The sequence below is a fragment of the Thalassophryne amazonica genome, chromosome 18 (genome assembly GCF_902500255.1).
Source record: "Thalassophryne amazonica chromosome 18, fThaAma1.1, whole genome shotgun sequence".
Classification (NCBI taxonomy): Eukaryota; Metazoa; Chordata; class Actinopteri; order Batrachoidiformes; family Batrachoididae; genus Thalassophryne; species Thalassophryne amazonica.
The window spans coordinates 27,949,343-27,968,644 of record NC_047120.1 but is presented as its reverse complement, the minus strand read 5'-3'; the positions used below and the strand labels follow the sequence as shown (position 1 = coordinate 27,968,644).

General features: G+C 40.3%; 1 protein-coding gene across 1 annotated transcript; it reads right to left on the bottom strand.

Moving 5' to 3' along the window:
- Window positions 1-2,158: 2,158 nt before the first annotated feature.
- On the bottom strand, window positions 2,159-17,074 carry LOC117530889 (mitotic checkpoint protein BUB3). Its single transcript, XM_034193842.1, has 7 exons — window positions 16,859-17,074; window positions 16,710-16,779; window positions 16,164-16,315; window positions 14,582-14,740; window positions 14,305-14,482; window positions 13,035-13,251; window positions 2,159-2,392 (listed from the first exon to the last, which is right to left on the bottom strand). The coding sequence occupies exons 1-7, from the start codon at window positions 17,051-17,053 to the stop codon at window positions 2,383-2,385; spliced, it is 981 nt and encodes a 326-aa protein (XP_034049733.1). The 5' UTR covers window positions 17,054-17,074; the 3' UTR covers window positions 2,159-2,382.
- Window positions 17,075-19,302: the final 2,228 nt, after the last annotated feature.

The following is a 19,302-nucleotide window of genomic DNA, read 5'->3' as shown; positions in this document are numbered from 1 at the left end:
GGGTTAAATGCACCTGACAGGCTTTTGGAGCACAATCGGCCATTTTAATTGTCATGTAACGCTTTCATGTAGAGCCAAAGTGTCTGCAACACTACAGCGGCTGGAAACCAGAGCCTGGCCACACAACCACATCTGTGGTTAACTGGAAACGGGGAAAGAAGGGGGGAGAAAATAAAAAAAAGCTAGAGTGTTAAGGTGGGTTTACAGAAAGATTCAGATCAGTTGTATTTGACATTACATGTAATCAAATAAATGCATACATTAAGCACATTTTGAAGAGCTTGAACCAAAAATGTACAAATCAACTGGTGCAGTATGACTTTTTCTATTAAATCCACCTGACAAATATGCTGCCAAATGACCTTTTTCCCTTTAAAATGTATCAAAACTTTTACAGCACTAATGTCAATTCTCCAATTTAGCAGAAGCCAAAGAAGAAACAGCAGCCGAACAACAAACACACGGCCATTCTGTCTGCCTAATGAGCTGCAATTACATCCCAAAATGAATGCCATTTCATATTAAGATGCAGTCATAATCCAACGTCAAAGCCTGACTCATTATCAACTATCATGAGAATTAGTTACATCATTTAACCAAACGAACCAATCATTTCCAGGATACCGCAGAAGCAGATAGGGCCATTAGGATAAAATTGGAGCTCTTAAATAGAATAATTGACATCGCTATTTTCTCTGCTGCTTTTTTGCTGAAGGGCTTCAGAAATTGCATTAGTCGCCATTGAAAATCTAAACCAAGAGGAAGGGGGTGGGGGCACTTAGGTTTTTTTTTTTTTTTACTCATTTATTTTTGCAGTGAATGTTCACTTTTCCATTCATGTATTGCGAAAAAACAGCATTGCAAGGGCCTGTGTTAGATCCAATGCTGTCACCACTGTCACAACAGCAGCAGATCAGCTCAGTGATAAGCACGGAAAAAAAAATAAATAAATAACTGCAGTCATCCTCTTCTGGTGAGTAGAGATTTATGTCTTAACGGAACTTTCTCAATATGATTTGATTGCCTCTGTAGATATTTCTCAGAAAGTAAATAAACGTCCACAGTGCAGCAGAATCATGTAGTCAACTGTAAAAGTAGCTAAGAAACAAACAAAAATGAGCAATTTGAGATTTCGGACTTCCGCCAAGGGCTGACGAGGACTCAACATGTGATTCACATCATGACCCGAACTTTAGGTGGACCCGGATTCCACAACACAGTGCAATAATTGCATCCTGATCCAGAATGAGCCGACTGATCAACATGATGCAACGTGGTATTTAATTCACAAGCTGAAACAAAATAGTTTCTTTCTGATCTTGGTTTTACATCATGATGTCGTATCCGTGAAGTAGCTTTGACGTAATCCTTAAAAGTCTACAACGTGAGATCCTGATCCATAATCTGGATCACCTCCGAAATTTAATGGAGTCTTCCCAAGGCCTAAGACCAGTGTGTCTGTGGTGGAAATCCATTAAATAGTTTTGACTTAATCCTCAAAATCCGACAAACTGAAGCTTACAAATTGAAATCCTGATCCAGAATCCGGATCTCCTCCAAAATTCAGTGGAATCTTCCATGGCCTAATATTTATCTGTGGTGCAAATTTGGTGAGAATCTGCAAAGTAGTTTTGACATTATCCTGCTAACAGTGAGACAGACAAATAAATAAGCCGATGATTTTATCATGTCTTTGGCGGACGTAATAAAGCCTACGTTTTTGTTTTTTTTGGGGGGGGGGGGGGGGCCTAGATGCAATACAGGTGTACTCTCTAGTTGTTTTCTGCAGTAATAAAACGTAGGAACCGGGTTCAGGCCGTAGACCTGAGATGTCTATCAGCACGTCAACGTATGGGGGCAATTGCAGCCCTCGGCAAGAGACCGGTGGATCATCGCCTTCCCTCAACACACCATCAAGAGAACAACCTCTACTGCCCCACTGCATTCCAAACATTTTACAAAGGCTTTCTTTTCAAATCACTGAATGTGGAGAGTGATAACATATGAGCTGAAGTGATACTCCAGGTCAAAACTTCAATTATTTATTCTGCAAGTGTCAAACTGAGATCTCAAGGACTGAACCAAGCAAACAATTCTTGTTGGCTGATACTGAAATGAAAAAAAAAAAAAAAAGCAGAAGTCAATCATATATACAATCAAAAAAAATCTGTTGTTCAAACTGGTCACAAGTGTCAGCATAAAAAAGGACAAATGTATTTTGAAAGAGGACAAAGAAAAATGAACAAACATCACTTAGAAATAAAAAAAATTACATGCTATCAGAAAGGAACACAGAAGAAAACATGTAAAAGTACACTGGATACCAGCAGACAGGCCAAATGTGGAAAAGGCTTCTTACAAAATAACCATTCCAAGGTGGATTCAGGTTGACCTGGAAAACAAAAATGGGACACAACACATTTCCCAGTCAACTGAGGGGTACTTACTAAAATCCTGCACAGGCAAGTAATGTCCTCGTCGAGGACCACAGCCTCAGTCACTTGTGTTAACCTTCAAATGACCTAAGAAAAGCAACCCCCCCTTACAAAATAATCAGTAAGATCTAATAAATAATGAATTTGGAACAAATTATCTGAATATTACCATCTGTACCAAAACAAAGACTTTATTAACAAGAGTAGGGCAAGGGAAAAAACAAAACTTTTTGTAGCTGTGATGGTGGGACTGAACTGTTTCTATTCAGAAACAAAAACTCATCATTACCATAAAATATCTGAAGAAATTATACATTACAGGGGATTGGGGGGGGGTTGGTGCCAGGTGAGGAGACAGAAAAAAGGCAACTCAGAAAGATCTTCTATAATGTACACAAATAAGGAAGGCGTCAACTCAGGTTGGGGGGGGGGGGGGGGGGGGGTGGGGGGTTGGTGCCAGGTGAGGAGACAGAAAAAAGGTGCCAGGTGAGGAGACAGAAAAAAGGCAACTCAGAAAGATCTTCTATAATGAAAGATCTTCTATAATGTACACAAATAAGGAAGGCATCAACTCAGGTCTACAACCATGGGGCAAATGTTCATACGAGTTGACTCTCAGTTATGGTACTTGATTCTTCTAGCACCACCTCTCTGGTGCGAAAGGAACCCAAGTTCCTGTCAGATGCTGAGCAATATCAACGGGAAATAGTTGTGTCCACCTCCACATACAACACAGCCCTGGAACCAAATACCTGGAGAGTGGCTGGACTCTTCCTCCAGAGTTGTAAAAAGTGAGAAGCACCGGGCGGTTGATGGAGATACTCAAGTCCCCAGCTGAGTGCCACTATTATGGACTTTTCACTGCTGAACAAAAGGGCTGCCTCAATCTGGCTCTGTGCCATAGAAGAGGAAGTCTGTCCAGATGGCCTTCAACTGACCCTTCAACTGGCCCATCAAGATGATTTGGAAAAATCTATTGCCAACTTAAGACAAGGTACTCTCAGCTAGCCAGTCTCCTGACTGATACTCCAAAACAGAACGTGATGTTCTCTTTAAGAGGTTGAACAACTTTTTCCGTCACTCTCGGGGAGACGTTAAAAGCCAGGAAAGCCCAAAACCAAACTGTACAGCTACAAGACGAGATGAGTGACCTTTCTTTGAACCCAGAGGAGATAATATATTTAGGAGCTTTTATTCCAAAATGTAGACATCAGAATGCTCTAGTGATGAAATATAATTCAACAAATTGTTCAAAAAGCTGGCTATGCCCAAAATATCTACTGATGAGCGTGCAAATGCTCAACGCCCTCTTGTAGCTTTCTGAGATTAAAAAGCCAAGACAGGCAATGAGCAGTGGCATAGCACCAGGACCAGATGGGTACCCGGGTGAATTTTGTTAGAAATTCTCATACCGACTAGCCCCACTGTTTAGAAAAATGTTTAGTCATGCCATCAGGGATCCCTTGTGCCCACTCTTATGCAACCTTCTATCTCCTTGATTTTGAAAGCAGGCACTGCGCATCATATAGCGCAATTGCACTTCTACCTGTTGATGTTAAAAAAATAACTAAAGTCCTGGCACGCTGATAATGGCATGCCATGAGATATGATTATAGCAGAAGACCAGAAGGGCTTCATTAAAGATATAAATTAATTTGGTAATATCAGAAAACTTCTTAATGTCACTCACACCCTGAGTTCTTATACAGAACTGAAGGTTGTCATAGCTCTGAATGTGGAGAAGGCTTTAGGTCCATTCCACCCCATCTTTTCTTCTTTTTGCAGCAGTTTGGTTCTGAGGCAGGCTTCATGTTTTGGGTTCAGTTGCTGTCTTGCTCTCCTCAGGCATCAGTTTGTATTAATACCCAGCACTTGAAACCTTTACTCTTCTGTGGGACACGCCAGGGTTGTCTGCTCTCTTTGCACCAACTATTAAACCACTTTCGATTGCCATAAATGCCGAGAATGGAAGTAAGGGGATTAAGACACTGAGTATTGCTAATGGGGTCTCGATGTATGCCGATGATCTGCTTTTATACATTAGTGACCCTCTATCCAGCATTCCTCTCACTCTTAGAATCTTTTAGCGTGCTTTCGGGGTACAAAGTAAATCTTTCAAAAAATGAATGTTTGCTAGCAATCTGTGGGCTGAATGATTACCACAATCATTAATTCCTTTAGGATTTTGAACAAAGGATTCAAATATTTAGGTGTTACAATGACTAGACCAGTCTGTACATTGCAGAAACATAATCTTACCACTTTAACAACAATATATCTGACTTACAGAGGTGGAGCCATTTACCTTTCTCAATGGCTAGATGTATGAGGGCTTTTAAATGAAAAGACTTCCTAGATATCTATATATTTTTCAGCGTTTCCCCAGCTCATTTTTCATTTTTTGATTATATAACATCCTGATTTATTTGGGCTGACAAACAGAGTCAGCAAATGATTTTTGCAAAGAAATAGATCCTGGGGTGGGCTTGCCCTACCTACCATATTTACACCATTAAATGGCGCCGAGGGTCTGCAATTTTCGTTAAGGGGGCATTTATTGATGATCGTTTGAGTGCGTGTGCATGCTGTACACAGTACAGCCTTACGGTACCTACGGACGTGTACTGCATGCAAGAGAACCAGCACAGACTCAAATGTTTCGAGTCTGCACAGACTTTCCTAGTCGATAGGAACCGCGTCCAGGAGTGATGTAGGAACAGGACAACCCTGGCCAAAACAGCAAAGCGGTTGCTTAGTGGGGGGAGGAGAGTGCATTACAATGACATTGAAGAGGAGCTGATAAAATGGTTCCAGGAAAGGAGAAACAGCAAGCATCCGTGTGACAAAGAAGGGTCTGAAATATGAGGCACTGCGACTACATAAGCAACATGGAACCAGGACAGACTTGATGAGATTTCATGGCAATGTGGTAGGGGGCTTTAATGGAGTGAATACAGTAGTTTCATTGGCCAGTATTGAGCAGCTAACCCTCAAAAGATTAGGTTCTGTTCACCTCAGCTCACAGCAATTTATGTGGGACGAAGGTCATGTCATGCTCCTCCTCTTTCCCAGCCTTCCTCTCTCTCAGTTCACATTTCACATCCAATCCTATTGTAACCAGCATGTTGAAAATCTGGGCACAAATTAGGTGCCACCTTGGCCGGCTTACTCTCCCTCAGACAACTCTTAACTGCCTTAACAGTTTAGTCACAAAGACACAACCCTAACTCATCAAGGCAGCCATATCACTCACTACACAGTATCAAGACAGAAGCAGGTCAGTCGACACCACACTCACGCACCCCCAAAAAAAATAACTACCAGTTGTTCATGTGTCTGGCATTTAACATCCGGGTCACTGCATTATACACCTGTCTACATGATTACATCGCAATGGGGGTTGGACGATTATCACCCTGGCAGATTACAGGTGCAGATATTCAACATTTTTATGATTATCAGTATCCGTCTTTTAAAGTTGATTCACCTATAACACATCTGTCTACCATAAGTTTACATCTGTACAGAGTGATGTTTTATGAGATGCAGCCATTTGTACAAAATTGAGAAAATAGTGAAGACAGCCTGGCGTGATATTGAAAAGATGTTAATTTTTTAAATAATAATTAAAATAAAAATACACACTTAAGGAGCTGCAGACACATCCCATGAAAAATTAAACAAAATACGTATAATCCAGTTCAAAGAAGGGTTAATTTTTTAAAAAGTTACATTTACACAATACATCTCAGCTCACTACCTCACTAAAGCTTCTGCAAGTAAGATTTGAAGAAGGAAGCAAATGATGGGTCCATCCAATATTAATGTGTTTTTGGGGGGGGTTAGTTAGCCTTTTAAACATTAGTTCTGACCTATGCAGAACCTCAAATCACAAAAAAACATAAAAAAAAATGAAATTTGCATCTCATTTAACTTTGACTTAAATTGGCTCTAGTTGTGCTTACAGTGGACTGAAAAAAAAAAAGAAAAAAAAAAAAGGAAATCCATTACAAATCTTGATTTATTTTATTCTACTTCACATAGGCATAGATGTCTGAGAAGGGGCCATCAGATGGAGAAAATGGCACATTACTTCAGGAACTGAGTGGCCATTAGCCCATACCACCTTTTTGGAAATATCAATCACCATTTCTTGTCTTTTGCAACATCCCACCCACAGTACTACCTGATTTATAAGACATCACGAGTTTAGCCTATCAATGTGTAAAGGCTACTGCCTCACATACTGGCACAGAAGAAGTTAGCAATGTGCAGACTGTAACTGTGTTGACTGCATTTAGTTTGTTTGTTTGTTCAACTTCACAACAATTAGAGTTCCCTGCACTTTCTGCATGAAGGTCATGTTGAAAGGTTCTGTGATTTAAACATGCTGTGGGGCATTTCAAGAAAACACTTGTGTAAGAAGTAGTGTTAGTCAAAATTTTGAAATCTTTTACAGCAGGCAAATATTAGTTTCAAATACACGTCATCAGACTTCTGCATGAGTAATAATCTGTATGGGTCCTAAAAAGGTTTGACCCCTACATCCCACTATGAGTTACAAAATGAGAAAATACTGTCACAACCAGTATTTATCAGCTGACTGCTATTTATATTTTACATTGGTCTTTACCATTGTTCAAAACTTGCAATATACATAGTTTGTGCATTCAGACAACATTAAATGAAACATCATCCTAATAGCTTATCTCAATTAGATTAAGATCTGGACTATTTGCAGGCCATCACATTGACCCTATGTGTCTTTTTGCAAGGAATGTTTTCAGTTTTCGCTCTATGGCAAGATGCATTATCATCTTGAAAAATGATTTTCATCATCCCAAACATCCCTTTCAATTGATGGGGATAAGAAAAGTGTCCAAAACATTCAACGTAAACTTGTGCATTTAGTGATGATGTAATGACAGCCATCTCCCCAGTTGCCTTTACCTGACATGCAGCCCCATATCATCAATGACTGTGGAAATTTACATGTTCTCTTCAGGCAGTCATCTTTATAAATCTCATTGGAACGGCAACCAAACAAAAGTTCCAGCATCATCACCTTGCCCAATGCAGATTCGAGATTCGTCACTGAATATGACTTTCATCAGTCATCCACAGGTCCACGATTGCTTTTCCTTAGTCCATTGTAACCTTGTTTTTTTTGTTTAGGTGTTAATGATGGCTTTCGTTAGCTTTTCTGTATGTAAATACCATTTCCTTTAGACGGTTCTTATAGTTCGGTCACAGACGTTGACTCCAGTTCCTCCCATTCGTTCCTCATTTGTTTTGTTGTGCATTTTCGATTTTTGAGACATATTGCTTTAAGTTTCTGTCTTGACGCTTTGATGTCTTCCTTGGTCTACCAGTATGTTTGCCTTTAACAAGCCTTCCCATGTTTGTATTTGGTCCAGAGTTTAGACACAGCTGACTGTGAACAACCAACATCTTTTGCAACATTGCGTGATGATTTACTCTCTTAAGAGTTTGATAATCCTCTCCTTTGTTCAATTGACATCTCTCATGTTGGAGCCATGATTCATGTCAGTCCACTTGGTGCAACAGCTCTCCAAGGTGCGATCACTCCTTTTTAGATGAAGACTAACGAGCAGATCTGATTTGATGCAGGTGTTAGTTTTGGGGATGAAAATTTACAGGGTGATTCCATAATTTTTTCCTCAGAATTGAGTGAGTCCATATTTTTTTCCCTCTGCTTGGTCTAAAAAGTAACCGTTACTGACTGCCACAATTTTTTTTCCTGATTGTTTATAGTGTTTCTTAAAGCCAGAAAGTTGCCATTTGAAATGACTTTAGTTTTATGTCATGTCTGTGATCTGCTTTTTTTCTACAAAATTAAACAACTGAATGAACACCCTCCGAGGCCGGTGATTCCATAATTATTGCCAGGGGTTTGTATAAAGCTGTAAACAAAAACAAGCTAACCTGATTTGTGGGCATTACACAACAGTTTAACTTGAGGAAGTAGTGACAGCTACTTGACTATCATTATCTAAAGTAAAATGGCAAAATCTGACATGGAATAAAGTGTTTGACACATTATGATGAACTTGGCAAAATTATAAAACACCAGTGGGTCAGGAATATGCAAGGTGTACAGAAAACAGTTTTATTTGAGCTAGCGCTACCTACTAGCTACACAGTTAAACATTAAGAGAAATGCCAAGTGGCTGAAAGAATTTGGCTGCTCTTAGCTATAGTGGCCAACAGCCTCTGTCATACATAGTTCATACCAATTACACACCAGGTGCAATTATTGGGGTAACTATCTTGTCAGATATCACTGATTAATCCTTTGGTATGTGAATTTGATTACTAATCATGTTGTATCATTCACAGATACAATTTGTAGCTCAAGGAAACCAATTGTGACTAAAGACAAAAAACACAAAATTTAGCCACATTGCCTAAGTGTTAAAACATGTTCTAGCCCAGGTTTTATAATCTTGCATACAGTAGTGTTCAGAATAATAGTAGTGCTATGTGACTAAAAAGATTAATCCAGGTTTTGAGTATATTTCTTATTGTTAAATGGGAAACAAGGTACCAGTAGATTCAGTAGATTCTCACAAATCCAACAAGACCAAGCATTCATGATATGCACACTCACACCGGGCGCGACGCGACTGCAGTCACAGGTTGCCATGTAATCCCTATGTAAAGACGGGTTTTGGCGCCAAACTGCGCAGCCGCGACGCGAGTGAAGCGATTTTGCGCGTTTGTGGCGCAATATTGCGTCGCGTCACGTCGTGTTGCCCTCCTCTCCAAGTTGAAAAATCTGAACTTTTTCGTCTCGTCGCGCCGCGATGACCAATCAGGGACTGAATATGTAGTGACATGGAGATGTCTGGAGTTTGACTGAGGATGTGAACATGTCCTGTATCTGGTAGCAGCCTGTGAGCAGGACTTATGTCTCTTTTGTCCTTTATTTCATAATCATGACAGTTTTTGGAGCGAGCAGCAGCTCCACAGCAGCGGGAGCGGAATTTCTTTTTCTTTCTTTTTTTTTACGTGCGCGCGCGAGGGAATCATCCATGGAGATTATTTACTTATTAACTACACAGATGTATAATAAAGCAAATGGTGACTGGTTTCTAAAGACAATTATGACAGAGTTTTTTTGGGAAAGAGCAAGGAGCAGCCCCACAGCAAGCCACGGAGTTTCTTTTTTTTTTTTTTTTTTTACGTGCGCGTGCGAGCGAATCGTCTGTGTGGAGAATATTTTATTAATTAACTACACAGATGTATAATAAAACGAATGGTGACTGGTTTCTAAACACAATTATGACAGAGGTTTTTGGGGGAAGAGCGAGCTGCAGCAAGCAGTGGAGTTTCTTTTTTTTTTTTTTTATTGTTTACATGTGCGCGCATGAATGGGACAGTTGGTCCTCAAACTGGGTCCCGCAGAGGTGGAAGGACCGCTGAAAGCAGCCGTCATCCAGACGCAGCTCCTGCAGCAAATAATGATACTCTCTGTATTGGGAGCTTTTCACAACAACTCGCTCCGTGTGATCAAGGTCCGTCATGATGACTTGACGCCGAGCGAAATGGAAGCTCCTCCTATTTGATGACACACTGGGTGAATTTTCGCAGCGAAAGTCCACCCAAGCAGAGCGACACACCGGGCGAAGGAGGCGCGTCCGTCACCACGCGACCCCCGCGAATTTGTAGCGTCTGATCGCACCCGGTGTGAACGCGGCATTAAGGCTATGCAACCTGTCCCTATTAGTAAAAAAAAGTAGAAAAAGGGGTGTCACAATAATAGTGTGGCATTCAGTCAGCGAGTTCGTCAATTTTGTGGAACAAACAGGTGTGAATCAGGTGTCCCCTATTTAAGGATGAAGCCAGCACCTGTTGAATATGCTTTTCTCTTTGAAAGCCTGAGGAAATGGGATGTTCAAGACATTGTTCAGAAGAACAGCTTAGTTTGATTAAAACGTTGATTGGAGAGGGGAAAACTTAGGCTATTCATCTACAATGATCTCCAATGCTTTAAATGGACAAAAAAAAAAAAAAACACACCACGTGGAAGAAAACAACCATCAAAATGGATAGAAGAATAACCAGAATGGCAAAGGCTCCCCATTGATCAGCTCCAGGATGATCAAAGACAGTCTGGAGTTACCTGTTAAGTGCTGTGACAGTTAGAAGACACCTGTGTGAAGCTAATTTATTTGCAAGAATCCCCCGCAAAGTCACTCTGTTAAATAAAAGACGTGCAGAAGAGGTTACAATTTGCCAAAGAACACATCAACTCGGCTTAAAGAGAAATGGAGGAATATTCTGTGAACTGATGAGAGTAAAATTGTTCTTTTTGGGTCCAAGGGCCGCAGACAGTTTGGGAGACGACCCCCAAACTCTGAATTCAGCACAGTTCACAGTGAAGACAGTGAAGCATGGTGGTGCAAGCATCATGATAGGTGCATGTTTCTCCTACTATGGTGTTGGGCCTATATATCGCATACCAGGTATCATGGATCAGTTTGGTATATGTCAAAATACTTGAAGAGGTCATGTTGCCTTATGCTGAAGAGGACATGCCCTTGAATGGGTGTTTCAAACAAGACAATGACCCCAAGCACACTAGTAAACAAGCAAAATCTTGGTTCCAAACCAGCAAAATCAATGCCTCGCAGATGTGAAGAAATCATGAAAAACTGTGGTTATACAACTAAATACTAGTGATTCACAGGATTGCTAAAAAAGCAGTTTGAACATAATAGTTTTGAGTTTGTAGCGTCGACAGCAGATGCTACTATTATTGTGAACACCCCCTTTTCTACTTTTTTTACTAATTGCCCAATTTCATAGCCTTAAGAGTGTGCATCTCAAGAATGCTTGGTCTTGTTGGATTTGTGAGAATCTACTGAATCTACTGGTACTTGTTTCCCCATGTAACAATAAGAAATATACTCAAAACCTGGATTAATCTTTTTAGTCACATAGCACTACTATTATTCTGAACACTACTGTATATGTCCATCTCTTCTGGAATGTACAGTTGCACAGTTGTTGCAAATGATTTTAGGTTGTCCCTCAACAGCGTAGCTGCCAACAAGCCACAGTGTGATTATGACAAACACAGAGGGGGTGTCCCTTCAAAAGTGGCCAGTCATGGCTCACAACCCTTCCTTTATCTTGCAAAAAGAAAGCCAATAATACCATTAACATACTTCTTGACTATATTCACAAACTCAAGTGAGCATGCATTTGCTCTAGACTGTTTTGAGATTTTTTTCTTTCAAAATCCTGTTTCCCAGTATTTTAAAGAAATGCCCCCCCCCCCCACACACACACACCCCAAGTTATCATTGCAAGCAAAATATATAAACTTAATATAATCTAAACTAATGGAATTTTATTTATTTTTATTTGAATTTGTTAACTGACTAAACAAAATCTTAGACACCTATAGAGGTTCTGCTCATTCTAACTTGTTAGTGAATATGATTATTGTTGTTTTACATTAATTAAAATGTGCCAATTAATGCATTTTCAATCTGCATGCGAACAGCTCCGTAAGTATTTGGACAATGACATTTTTTGCTATGTCTGCGATTGAAATGAAACGATCAAGATGTGCTTGCAATGTAGATTTTCAACTTTAACAAAAATTTAGCACCAACCAGTTATGAACTGATCATTTTCTAGAGTCACTGCATTTTCAAAGTGTATAACAAACTGAACAAACCAAATATAAGGCTTATTTTTGAACATAAATCATTAATTTCATAAACTGTTTTGTCAAGACAAGACATGACCATTAGAAAAGCTGATATCTAAGTAGATCAGAAAAGGATCATATGCTGAACTGCAGTCAAATCAGCGGAAAAGTTTTCATCCAGGTGAGGAAAACTGAGATATTCCAAGTGTCATTCTAGCCCAAAGATTTTAGATTTTGTCATATCATACTGCTGGCACTGGTTGTATTCTTTATAAGTCTGCTTTGACTATATTGTATTGCAGATACAATCACACTATCTTCCATATGTCCAAGGTCTTTTTTTTTTATTCTTTACCTAAGTTTGTATGCCAGGTTTCGGCCAGTTTTCTGTGTTTGTTTCAGATCAAAGATCTCTTTGCTTGAGCTTCAGTGACACTAAAAAAAAAAAAAAAAAAAAAACTCAGCATGTTTCATTTTTGCACACCACTGGTTTACACTGAGCTAAAATACTAAGATACTTAATAATGGCCTCAAAAATGAACCTGAATCAACACAACTGATTTAGTGTAAGCAAAAATGGCACAGGTATTTATTGCATGCCTACAGTATGAAACACATTACAAGATTACAATGCACAGAGGCTTTAGATAGACGATAGATAGCAGATAGCAGATAGCAGACAGATAGATAGCAGATAGCAGATAGCAGATAGCAGATAGATAGATAGATAGCAGATAGATACAAGGTGATGGAGAGATTTTCTCAAGTTCTCCATCATTCAACTGTAGGATATTGAAAAAGGGGGTAGATAGAGATACTGATCAGTATATGCTGCAGCTGGACATGCTCACTGTAAATGCAGCTACTCGCTGGTTCACTGAGCAGCAATAACCCCAGACCTAAAGAAGACTCACTTGGGCTTGGTCTCAGCATCTGTAACCTGTCGAATGAAAATGGCATCTTCTGGGTGACTGATGTCTCCCTTCTCATGCATATAGGAGGCAGCGATAGCAAGCATGCTGCCGTCGTTATTGAAGGCCAGCGAGGCAATGCTGGTTGGGTAGCGGTGGAATTGACACAGCCGTTTTTTGTTGAACGGGTCCCATATGTTCACAAAGCCATCTGAGCCACCTGGTGGAAGGACAGATTCAAGGTCAACCTCAACTGATTTAGACAACACAAGACCTATGTGATCTTTAAACACTGGAATCTCAATGCTGCAAGACCCAACATTGGCATAAAAACATCTCTAAATAAACAAATGCTTAATTTAAGCTGTCTCCCATTGCCTATTTTTGGCCCCAATTGACATCTAGATTTCAAATGCAATTTAATTAGGTCCGGTTATTCATAGCAGTAGTCTACAGTTGTGTGTCATATAGTTATCACCAGATCCCTGTCAATTTCAACTGTCACTGAATGCAGTACCATACATTTATTCTAGTACTGTCTGCATATGCACCAATATCTGTGGTTAAACGCATTACAAAGCAAAAATGCAGCAGTTAACATCTAAAAATGTGTCTTCTGAAGGGTGCGGCATGCCTTTCACAGGATTATGGATGTATATTCCCAGAGTAGATTTTCAAGAGATCAGTGAACAGTGAGTCTTTTAACTGCACAGACAGTAACCGCTGCACTCACTTCACAAAGAACACAATCTGCATTGTATTTTAATTTCCTAGATTGAAGCCTGGCATCATCAAAATAACTGAGCTGCCCAATCCATGTTCAAGTGGACAATATTTATTACAAGAGGCGCTGACAAATTAATAAGCCCAACTATACATATAAAATACACGCATGATATGTGCAGTCCCGTATGCAACAAGTACTCCATACAAGCTATGGACAAACCTCTGCAGTGCTTTTGCCTAAGCAATGAGGTGTGCACCTCGGCATGGTGCTGCCGTGCATCCAACAAATCCTTGTATCCCCCCATGCTATGCTGATCTCCCCCCACTCCCCAACATACTCATTGCACACAATCCCTGCCCAAAGAGGCCATCACTATAGCTTGCCCTGACTGGATATCCAATTGCTGTTTTGTTTTTTTGTTTTGTTTTTTTTTGGGGGGGGGGGGGGGGGTAGTCACTATAGTAGCCAATCATGTTTGAAATTGGCAATGGGAGATCTGCTTTAGCTAAGATTCTCTCAGAAACCTACATTTTAAGCAAACTGTACCTGTGGCAAAGGTGTTATGAACATTATGAAATGAGATGGCATTGACAGGATAAACATGCTCAATTCCTTCCTCCTTCAGTCTGTGGCATTTAAAGGCATACTTCTTCTTCTGAACCTCCTGACTTGGGTCTAAGTATTCCACAGCAACACGGCCCTCGATTGAACTCAAAACATAGCCCTGAAGCACACACACAAAATATGAAATTATTATCCAACACCTTCCCATGAATGTGTGTATGGTTCAATTGGTTAAACAGTAACATTATTGAAATAGCACCTGTTTATTTGGGAAGGCTCTAATGCACCGAGTTTGATACTTGAGACTGGACTCTCGTCTCTGCTGTACGTAGCCCATGTTCCTCAAATCCCACACCAGCACTCGTCTTCCAGCTGTGCCAACAATCAGCCTATCCCCAGCCACAGAGAGGGTGTAAACCTTTCACAAAGACAAAAATATGACACACAACACCAAAACTTTACTTGAATCCTACAGAGATGCATGGTGCAGACAAGTCTAGTTTCACAATAAAATTAAGACCATCAACTAGTTTGTGTAATCCCCCCACCCCACCTATATACCAATTCTAACAACAAAATTCCTCTTAAGTTCTTCTTGGAAAACTATGTGTGCCATGAGACTGTCACCCAGCTTATACAGGAGTGTTTCCTTTTCACTTCCTAACAGATATAGATTATCTGGCCTCTTTTTGCATTGAAATGCTTCATATGGGGGGCTGGAATTAAACTTCAATAAAGAAATTGGTGCACATGCACCCTGATATCTGCCAGTGACGACTTGTGTGAGTCTGACGATATGCACATTAAATTTTGCTTATATCAAAACATACTGTTTGCATCCATACTGTTGGGTGCAGAAAGGTTAGCGATGCTGAAACTGAGTGATCTGTCTTTTGATATTTCTTTAGTATGCCCGTGTGATTTTTCTATGTAATATACTGACTCATTGTTAAAAGTGACAGTTTCACAGATAATACAAATGTTATTTTTCTGTAAAAAGTATTTCAAAAAAAAAAAAGAAGACCAAGCTTTGCAGAACTATAATGGGATTTCATAAATAATGAGTAGATAAATTACATTTAGCTTCCAAGTTTTTGTGCACCTCAATTTTCAAGTTCATAAAGGCAAATATCAGCATGTTCAAAAAAAAAAATGCATAATTTAATCACCCATAAACTGCAAAGGACAAAAGCACAGACATGCAGCAGCACAGGAGCAAAGGAACTACATCCTACCTGACTGCATCAGGCATGTAAACTCAACCCCTAAAGCCCCTTTTACACTGGGCCAACGGAAAATTGCGTAATGCGGCGTACCAACTAACCAAGCTTATGCAGCCCTACGTGGCAATATTCTGAAGTGCAATATTCTGCGCATGACATTTTTTTCATAACACAGCCATCCCAGCATACTTGATACACAGCACAATGCAACACTAGGCAGGTCCGGTGTGAAAAGGGCTTAAACAAGCAATTTGTGTTATTCATTTCAATTAGCCCTCTTGATAAGCTGTCGTGACCTGAACAACCATTTTAAAGTCAAATTCAGGCTTTCAATGACTGATTTTCAAATCACAACGGCACTGAAGAGTCATTTTGGAGCCGTCAAAACTACAAAAATAAACAAGGTCATCTGCTTCCCCAAAAAAACAGATACACACAGACACATATATATATTAAATGTGATCTGTTATCAGCAGACACTGACAATTAAAAGACAAAGTATGACTGTCAGAAAAGAAAAGGTTTTACTGATTACATCAAGACATTCTGCAATAAAACACAGAGATACACCAGATGCTCCTGTGCTAAAGTCACAACATACAAATTTTGCACATTTACCTTTTCAGGCTGAGTGAAGGTGCCTGCGTTACAAGGTGTCCTTGGGTCCCACAACCGAACTGACCTGTCCCAGCTACCCGTTACCATGACGTTAACCTCAGGGCAGTATTCCACACAGCGAATGGGAGCATCATGTGTTCCAACTACTGTATCTGTTTAAGGACAATACAAAATATTATAGTCATATGCAGTAGTCATAGTCTGCTCAAAAGTCCTCCTGGTATCTGTCTGCCTGCAGGAGACAGTGGTGTAGCATCCAGTTTGTTTTTATACATTTTTTCTATTCAATTTCAAATTATTTCATTTATATAGAACCAAATCACAACAAAGCTGCCTCAAGGTGCTTCACACAAGTAAGGTCTAACCTTACCAACCCTTAGAGAAAGCACACATCCCACACAAAAGTAAGATGTGATTAAAAATGAACATGTCATGTTTGAATGATTTCATTTGAAAACATCTACACAGGTTTGTGATGGAATCACAAACACTCAAAACTGCTTTGTCAAAATGTATAACCTTGACAGAGAGCTTGTCATGACATACCTTGGTCAGTGTTCAAATCATGAGTTTTTAACTGTGCATCTAAACCACCGCTCCAGGAATGTGTTGGGTCCTGCAAAAATAAAGATCATGTGATGCATGCACCACACTTCTAGACTAAGATGTCAGAATGGACTAAATCTGTGACCTACATAAAAAGCACAATCCAGAACTGGAGCTGTATGCTGGTACTTCATTCGCATGGAGTTGCCTCCCACATCATACAGGCGGACAGTGCAGTCCCAGGAGGAAACAAGCAGGAACTGGGATGTGCTGGGGCTGAACTTGACAGCAGAAATGCCATCTTCTGGGCCCTGGTTCAACTTGTACTCATTTGACCCAGTCATCTGAAAAAAGGTAGAGCTAAAAATTAAGATCAAGTCACATGCAGAGATCTCTGTAATGTGAGTGACACATATTTATTAAAAAAGGAAGCTAACAACATGTAAACACAAAACAGCAAAACACTAAACAAAACTTTCTCAAAATACTGCGCAAGTGTTGCTGCAGACAAACTCCCACAAAGGACATCTTGACACCAATCTCAAGACTGGCAGTGTGACTGACTCAGGCATTTTGGGAGACAATCGTATTGAGTTAGTGAATACTGCCAGCTCTACAAAGGGTAAAACAAACAGGTCCTGAGCAAAGAGTACAGGCATTTTTTGATATTGATGAAATGCTCGTTATCATGGCTGAATGTGTTTTAACATAGACTGCTCAAACACTGTTAAGCGATGCTGTCATAGGAAGGTGAACGACACACAACCAAGCACTGCATTAGGCAGTAAATCTACCGGGTGCTGCCTTGGCCAGTACATTACACATGAAATGAAAGGTAATTAAATTAATAAATAAAAATATGCACCACAGAGCTTAATCTTCTCAATCATCTACAACCCCAGTTCCAATGAAGTTGGGACATTGTGTGAAATGTAAATAAAAACAGAATATAATGATTTGCAAATCCTCTTCAACCTATATTCAATTGAATACACCACAAAGACAAGATATTTAATGTTCAACTGATAGACTTTTTTGTTTTTGTGCAATTATTTGCTCATTTTGAAATGGATGGATTTCAAAGAAGCTGGGACAGGGGCAACAAAAAACTGGGAAAGTTGATGAATGCTCAAAGAACACCTGTTTGAAACATTCCACATGTGAACAGGTTAACTGGAAACAAGTGAGCATAAGGTGAGATGAGATCGAGAGTTGCTGGCGTTGTGTGTTCGCCGCCCGTCTGATTTTCTCCAGTTTTCTCGTGTATAATTCGGTTTTTAGTGGCTTGAGTGTAATTTTTATTTTGGATATGTACTTAACATGGTTTTTGGTCCTTCAGTGTGCATTTTTAGTTATCTTTGATTTTTATTGCCTGCTTTGCGCTGTACGACGCCGCATTTCACTCCCTCGGCTGGCGTGATGCTAAGCTACTCTGCAGCTGTGCTACGAAGCTTGAACAACAACAATGTCCCTCGGGACATTCTCGCTATCAGAGAGCTTGGCTTGTTCCACCGACATCGCTGTGTCCACAGAGGCTCCCGGAGAAAGTTTGTGTTCCATCGAACTGGGTCGTCTGTGCCGGTCATCTGGTCAGCTGAGCGCATCGGTGCTCAGCACCCACGTCAGAGCGCTGCAGCTTCTGGGAATTGTAGTCCTGATGTGACGACAGCAGTTCCTCAGAAGTCTTCAGTTTGGGTCTTATTAACATCAGATCTTTGTCCTCAAAATCCCTGTTGATTAACAATCTAATTATGGATCATCATTTGGACATGATTGGGTTATGTGAAACCTGGCTCAAACCCACAGCTGTTCTTCCTCTGAATGAGGCCTGCCCACCAGGGTACACATTCAGTCACATGTCTCGTTGTGCGAAGCAAGGCGGGGGTGTTGCTTTCATCTATAAATCCAAGTTTACCTTCTTGACTGTCGGGGGGCACAAATATAATTCGTTTGAGCATCTGACTCTCCGCTCTGCCCATGATGCTACATATTGTCAGGGTCAGAAGTACGGAAATCAGTCATGCCATGTTGTCACTGTTTATAGGCCTCCTGGCCCATATTCTGAATTTTTAGATGAATTTGGTGCATTCATCTCTGGCCTGTCAGCTAGTGTGGACAACATTTTGATTATTGGTGATTTTAATATTCACATAAATAAGCCCTCTGATCCCCTTTGTAAGTCATTTATGGAACTTGTGGATGTGCTGGGATTCCAGCAATGTATTCAGGATTCAACACATATTAGTGGAAATACCCTTGATCTGGTACTCACACGTGGCCTTGCTGTCACAAACATTGACATTTTGCCTCTTGCCTCGGTGATCTCTGACCACTCATTTGTTAAGTGTGCATTTATGTTGCCGCGCCTAGTGGATCGAAAGCCTTGTCTTTCTTTGCGGCGACGCATTACTCCTTTAATTATGATAGAACTCGAGGCCAGACTGCCTGAAATTTTGGCCTCAGGGTTAGAGAATATTCAATCAGTAGATAGTCTTGCAGATGGCTTGAACTCAGCGCTCAAGGCCACACTGGACAAGGTTGCGCCTCCTCTCTTGAGGACACGCCTTCCCAAGGCATGCTCACCTTGGTTTAA

What these genes read in the sequence shown, in the direction of transcription:
- LOC117530889 (XM_034193842.1), bottom strand. Translation starts at nt 17,053, where the DNA reads ATGACTGGGTCAAATGAGTACAAGTTGAACCAGGGCCCAGAAGATGGC. An exon ending in TGATTTGAACACTGACCAAG is followed by an intron (nt 16,316 to 16,709) that starts GTATGTCATGAC and finishes GTCCTTAAACAG; the next exon opens with ATACAGTAGTTGGAACACAT. An exon ending in TCATAACACCTTTGCCACAG is followed by an intron (nt 13,252 to 14,304) that starts GTACAGTTTGCT and finishes TCCTTCCACCAG; the next exon opens with GTGGCTCAGATGGCTTTGTG.